This window comes from Vulpes vulpes, chromosome 1, assembly GCF_048418805.1.
Source record: "Vulpes vulpes isolate BD-2025 chromosome 1, VulVul3, whole genome shotgun sequence".
Lineage (NCBI taxonomy): Eukaryota > Metazoa > Chordata > Mammalia > Carnivora > Canidae > Vulpes > Vulpes vulpes.
In genome coordinates, this window is record NC_132780.1 from 166,101,330 (window position 1) to 166,107,329 (window position 6,000).

General features: G+C 34.5%; 1 protein-coding gene across 9 annotated transcripts in view; it reads left to right on the plus strand.

Moving 5' to 3' along the window:
• Window positions 1-6,000, plus strand: part of SENP6 (SUMO specific peptidase 6) — a 117,596-nt gene that overhangs the window by 82,166 nt on the left and 29,430 nt on the right. For all 9 annotated transcript variants that reach the window (XM_072735608.1, XM_072735593.1, XM_072735619.1 and 6 more), the window contains 3 exons: window positions 2,547-2,580; window positions 2,977-3,171; window positions 4,467-4,693. In XM_072735608.1, coding sequence (XP_072591709.1) covers window positions 2,547-2,580; window positions 2,977-3,171; window positions 4,467-4,693 — 456 coding nt within the window. The remainder of the gene's footprint in view (window positions 1-2,546; window positions 2,581-2,976; window positions 3,172-4,466; window positions 4,694-6,000) is intronic.

A 6,000-nucleotide genomic window follows, 5' to 3' on the forward strand; every position in this document is an offset into this window, starting at 1 on the left:
AAGCAGGCTCCATGCACCGGGAGCCCAATGTGGGATTCGATCCCGGGTCTCCAGGATCGCGCCCTGGGCCAAAGGCAGGCGCCAAACCGCTGCGCCACCCAGGGATCCCTGTAGAAGTTTTTAAACAGAAAAGTTGAAATAGGTGGCTCAGTCGGTTAAGTGTCTGCTTTTGACTCAGGTTATGATCCTAGGGTCCTGAGATCAAGCCCTGAATTGGGCTCTCTGCTCAGCAAGGAGCATGCTTCTCCCCTTCTCTCTGACTTCCCCCTAATTGTGCACGCGCTCGCTCTCTCTCTGTCAAATAAATAAATAAAATCTTTAAAAAATTTTTTTTATTAAAATTAAATAAAAAATTTTAAAGATTTCTTTTATTTATTCATGAGAGACACACAGAGAGAGGTAGAGACACACAGGCAGAGTGAGAAGTAGGCTCCGTGCAGGGAGCCTGATGTGGGAGTCAATCCTGGGACTCCGGGATCACTCCTTGGGCCGAATGCAGATGCTTAACTGGTTGCTGAGCCACCCACGCATCCCTAAAATATTTTTTTTTAAAAGGGTTGAAATAATTTTACAGTGAACACTCCTAAAAGTCCCAGTTAGATCCTGCCATTAGCATTTTACTAAACTTAAACTTGCTTTTTGTGTATCTATTCATCCTTCTATATATCAGTCTAAATCACTTATTTTTTTATTTGTTTTTATTGTTCGATTTGCCAACATATAGCAACACTTATTTTTAAGTAGGCTCCGTACCCAATATGGATCTTGAACTCTCACAACTCTGAGATCAAGAGTTGCATGCTCTACCGAGTGAGCCAGGCACCCTCCAATTAACTAATTAATTACTAAAATTTTAGTTAGTGAACATATAGTGCAATATTGGTTTCTGGAATAAAATTCAGTGATTCATAATTTATATACAACACCCGGTACTCATCACAGATGCCGTCCTTAATGCCCTTCATCCATCTAGCCCATCTCCCACTTCTCTCCTCAATTTGTTCTCTATTGGAAAGAGTGTTTTGTGGTTTGGGGACACCTGTTGGCTCAGGGGTTAACCGTCTAACTTCGGATTTCATCTTAGGTCATGATCCTAGGGTTTCAAGATCAAGCCCCCATGTCAGGCTCCAAGCTGGGTGTGGAGCCTGCTTAAGATTCTTAAGATTCTTTCTCCCCTTTTCCTCTACCCCTCTTCGCCCTCTCTTTCTCAAAAAAAAAAAAAAAAAAAAAAAAGTCTCTTATGGTTGTTTCCCTCTCCTTTTTTTCTTTTCCCCCTTCCCATATGTTTTTCTGTTTTCTTCTTAAATTCCATAGGAGTGAGTCATATGGTATTTATCTTACTCTGACTTATTTCACGTAGCGTAATACATCTAGCTCCATCCACATCATTGCAAATGGCCTCTGTTTTCAAATGCATTTTGGAATTCTTGTTTACTTTTTTCATTCTCTCAACACAACATTATAAAGTGAGTATTAATTCAGGATATAGTGAGCTTAATATTTCTATGTCAAAATAATTCAGTTAGAAAATCACCTTTTATAACTACCAATAATAACTGATTGAGGCAAGATCTTCAGTGGATGGTAAAGCCATTCGCAGAAAGGTTATTAAGGAACAGGATATAAGCCAGCTTTCAGGTATCTCTCCACAGATTACTATTTAATTACTAAGGGAAAAATACATCTTTACATTGCTTTTGCCAAGTGATTAAGGTTGTATCTGTAATGGGACAGCCTAACGTGCCTTCCAGTATGATAATAATAGGAGGTGCAAAATATCACCTGTGTGCTATATTTGCTGGAAATGTATGACCTAAATTTTAAAATGTAGCAACACAAGTTCAAGATGTATATATTTTGCAGATCTTAGCCTGGATTCTTCAAAGGCTATGTCATAAAGAACAGAAGGGGGCATATTTCTGGTCTAGACAAGGGTAGACAAAAGAGGCAAATATAACCTTGACAGAACATGGATTGGAGAAGTTAAAACACAATAAAGAACAATTTTGAATAATTGGGAAAATTTGAGTAATAAGTATATGTTGGATGGAGTTAATCTTGATTTTTTTTAGATGTGGTAATGCTGTTTTGGTTGTGTAGGAGAATGTCCTTGTTCTTGGGAGATGCATCCTGAAAGATTTAGAGATGGAATATCATGATGCCTTCTGCTTGCCATTTTATGTTGGTTTAGCAAAAGGGAGGTTTGTATGTACATAGAAAGAGTGATGGGGATTAGACGAGGCAAAATTTTAATAGTTGGTGACTCTAGATAAAGAATATTCAGGTATTGATTGTAAAATTTGGTCAATGTCTCTTTGGAGTTATAAGAAATAAACTGGTAATATAAGACATGTTCTAAATGCTTGAATTAAAAGGTGAAGTTTGCCTTTCTGAAGATAATTTGGAATGAGGGGATAGCTCATATTTAAGTACATGGTAGATGGTTTTGTTTTTCTGCCTTCTATAGTCTAAGTCTCAATGTGTCATTTACAGTATTTGTAGCAAAATCTTCATTAAGTCTATGGTACTAATTTCTTACTTTTTAGTTTTGTTTAGATTTTATCAAGATACAGCTAGAAGGTAAGCTATTTTATGTCTTTTTAGTCACTAAAGCTTTCTTTATAATAAAACACTTTACAGGAATAAAATATTAAATGATATTCATGGAATTCATGAATATGATTACTTATATATTCTTAACAGAGGGCATGTATCTTAATAGTGTAATTTTATTCTGTAACATCATAAAACCTATGTTTAATTTTTTATAAGTATACTTCATTAGAGTCTTCTTCATTTGAAAAAAATATAGAAGCTTCTTTAATATAGTTACAAAAATTTTTCATATCCCACTACAGTTAATATACATAGATGTAGCAAATATGTGGTTAACTTTAAACTTGTATTTCTCACCGTTTCCTCCATTCATGATTTTAAGAATTGATTCCTTTTCTAATTCCATTTATTTTCCTCCAGAACCAGAAAATGATCCTGTAGGGATTACTTTAAATACCTCTGATCTAACTAAATGTGAATGGTGTAATGTCCGAAAATTACCAGTCGTGTTTCTTCAGACAATACCAGCAGTTTATCAAAAGCTGAGCATGCAACTGCAAATGAATATGGAGGATAAAGTTTGGAATGATTCTAAAGGAATAAATAAATTAACAAGTAAGTTTTTAGGACACATTATAATACATACAGTGCATTGCATAACAGTGTGAGTGTGCTTTAGCAAACAGATGTCTTAGATGTTATTTTTATCCACAATCTTCATAGTGATCTTGTAAGATCTATAATTATATATATATGTACATATATATGTATATATAATATAAATAATTATATATAATTATTATATATAATCATATATATATATAAAGCCCACAGAAAGTGGAATTTGTAAAGATAAAACTCTCCACCATGCCTCCCTCCCCCAATAAACCCTCCCTCACACCTTTAGAAAAAAAAAAAAAGAAAAGCCATGCTCCCCACTAAAGATGAAACTCAGGTTTACCCACTTCAAAAGTTTTCAGGGGCACCTGGGTGGCTCAGTAGTTGAGTGTCTGCCTTTGGCTCAGGGCATGATCCCGGGGTCCTGAGATCAAGTTCTGCATCAGGCTCCCCACAGGAGAACTACGTCTCCCTCTGCCTATGTTTCTGCCTCTCTCTCTCGTCTCTCATGAATAAATAAATAAAATCTTAAAATTTTTTTTTTAAATGAGTTAAAACTCAAAAGAGATCTGCACTCCTATTTTAACACTATAATTTGAGTAAGATGAAAATTTTTTAGTGCACTGGTAGGAGTGCTAAACATAAATCAACCATATAATTCTGGAATCCTTGAAACAGCCTGAGTAGGAACTTTGCTGGCTCATAGATAGGTCTTTATCCTCTACAATAATAGAAGTAGTTCTCCAGTTTGTTTCCCTTCACCTCTAACATTTAGCATGACTAATTGTAAAGTAAATACTTTTCATCAGTTAATTGTTGCTTTATCTTAATGATGAATAAAGAATAGCTACTATTAAAGCTGCAAGAATTGGCACATTAGTGAGTAGGAGTTTTTGCAGTTAAATTTTCTAGAGATACTGATAGTTCACCTGGCAGTTTTTTATTTGTGTTTGACAAAAATGTTAATTGAAATATATTTAAAACTCTATATATGTGTATTCTATTAAATGAATTAGTTACATCCATATATAGATTTGTTCTTGAGCTTGCAGCTTGCTGCTAGGGTAACGTATTCTGGTTCCTGTGTCTTAATAACTTTTAGGTAACATTGCTGGTGACACTGTCATTGTCTTTATTCCAGTATTGTGTATCTATTGTATATCAAACAGTATTTTGAACACTGACACCAGGATTTCTGATGATATCCTCGGAAATAACTAGTTGTTACTCTTTTCCCGTATCTGTTTATCTGTTTTTGTTTTTCCTCTTAAAGTTATTATTTTTTTTTTCAGATTCGGAAGAACAATACATAATTTTAATTTTTCAAAATGGCCTAGATCCTCAGGCAAATATGGTATTTGAAAGTATCATTACTGACATTGGTATAAAGAACAATGTGTCCAATTTTTTTGCAAAAATTCCCTTTGAAGAAGCCAATAGCAGACTTGTTGCCTGTACAAGAACCTATGAAGAGAGCATCAAAGGAAGTTGTGTGCAAAAAGAAAACAAAATTAAAAATGTAATTATGTTTTTTAGTTTTTTAAATATTAAGTAGCTTTAAAGGGAAATATGTTTCATTATTCTACTGCTCATTTTGGACTTAGATATTTTTAATTCCATTTCAGAATTATTTGCTTTTATATGTTATTTGTAAACTATCTTGTGTCAAAACATTAATGGTGGGTAGGTGACTTGTGACAAAAATAGTAGTTGGTACAGGTCTCAGAAATAGTTCCTTTCCACATTCTTACTCTTATCTCTTTATCTTTTCTTTTTTCTCTCATTCTGTTTTCTTTTCCCTCCACTCTGAACATGCATGCTCATATACTGCTACATTGAAATTGTTACTCTTAAATTTGCTAGTGGTTCCCATTGATGCCATTGGCTTCAACAGATAAAGGAATTTTGGTCCTTGATGTACATTTATATGTAACATGTGCATACATGTTTAAAAATTTAGGAAACAAAGAATATCTGCCTTTTGATTGTCACTGTCAATATATGTACCCAATCCTAGAATAACTATATAGTGAATAACTCCGAAGCCACCTGAACCAAAGGCTGTGTATTCTTTTAACATATGGTATAATGTTATATGACACAGATTTGTGGCCTAACCCTGCAACTGAATTTTCCTGACTTAATTTATTAGAAATACTTTAAATCTTTCAGCCTGCCTACAGATTGGAAATAGGGCTATCCAAGGCACAATCTTAGTGAAGTTGAGCGAGGTCTCACCAGAGAAGAGCTATTCACACGGTTAGTGGTTTGATGAAAAGAACAGAAGAAAGGGGAATCATTCCCCTTCTTTTGCAGAACTTGCTACAAGAGTATTACGAAGGAAGAAAAGAGCATCAGGAGCCATAAGGCAGCTGTGATAGAAAAAAATATGAGTGTAATGCTCTTTCTTTAAGGACTTCTTCATTCTGGGGAACTGAAGCTCATTGGACTGTGTTTCCTGAGCCTCTACTCCCATATCCCATGGATTGCCTAGTAATTGAACTTAGGTAGGCCTCCACTCCCAGAATCAAAAACCACTACATCTGTTCTTTGGATTTACAAACATAATCTAATTTAATAAGGATGATAGAAGTGATAGACAAGATACCAAAAAAACCATTGTTAAAAAAATTGGAAGAGTATCACTGCTCTAGAAACTATACATACAAAGAATGTGGGTCCTGGTTTTTCCTGTTTCTTATTTTTGTTAAAAATCATGTATACTTTTTAAATTCATGTTTTTAAATTTCTTAAATTCTAAAGTATTCATGCCTTGTGCTTTGATTTTTTTTATTGAAAAATTTCCCAGTTGATTTTGTAAACTGG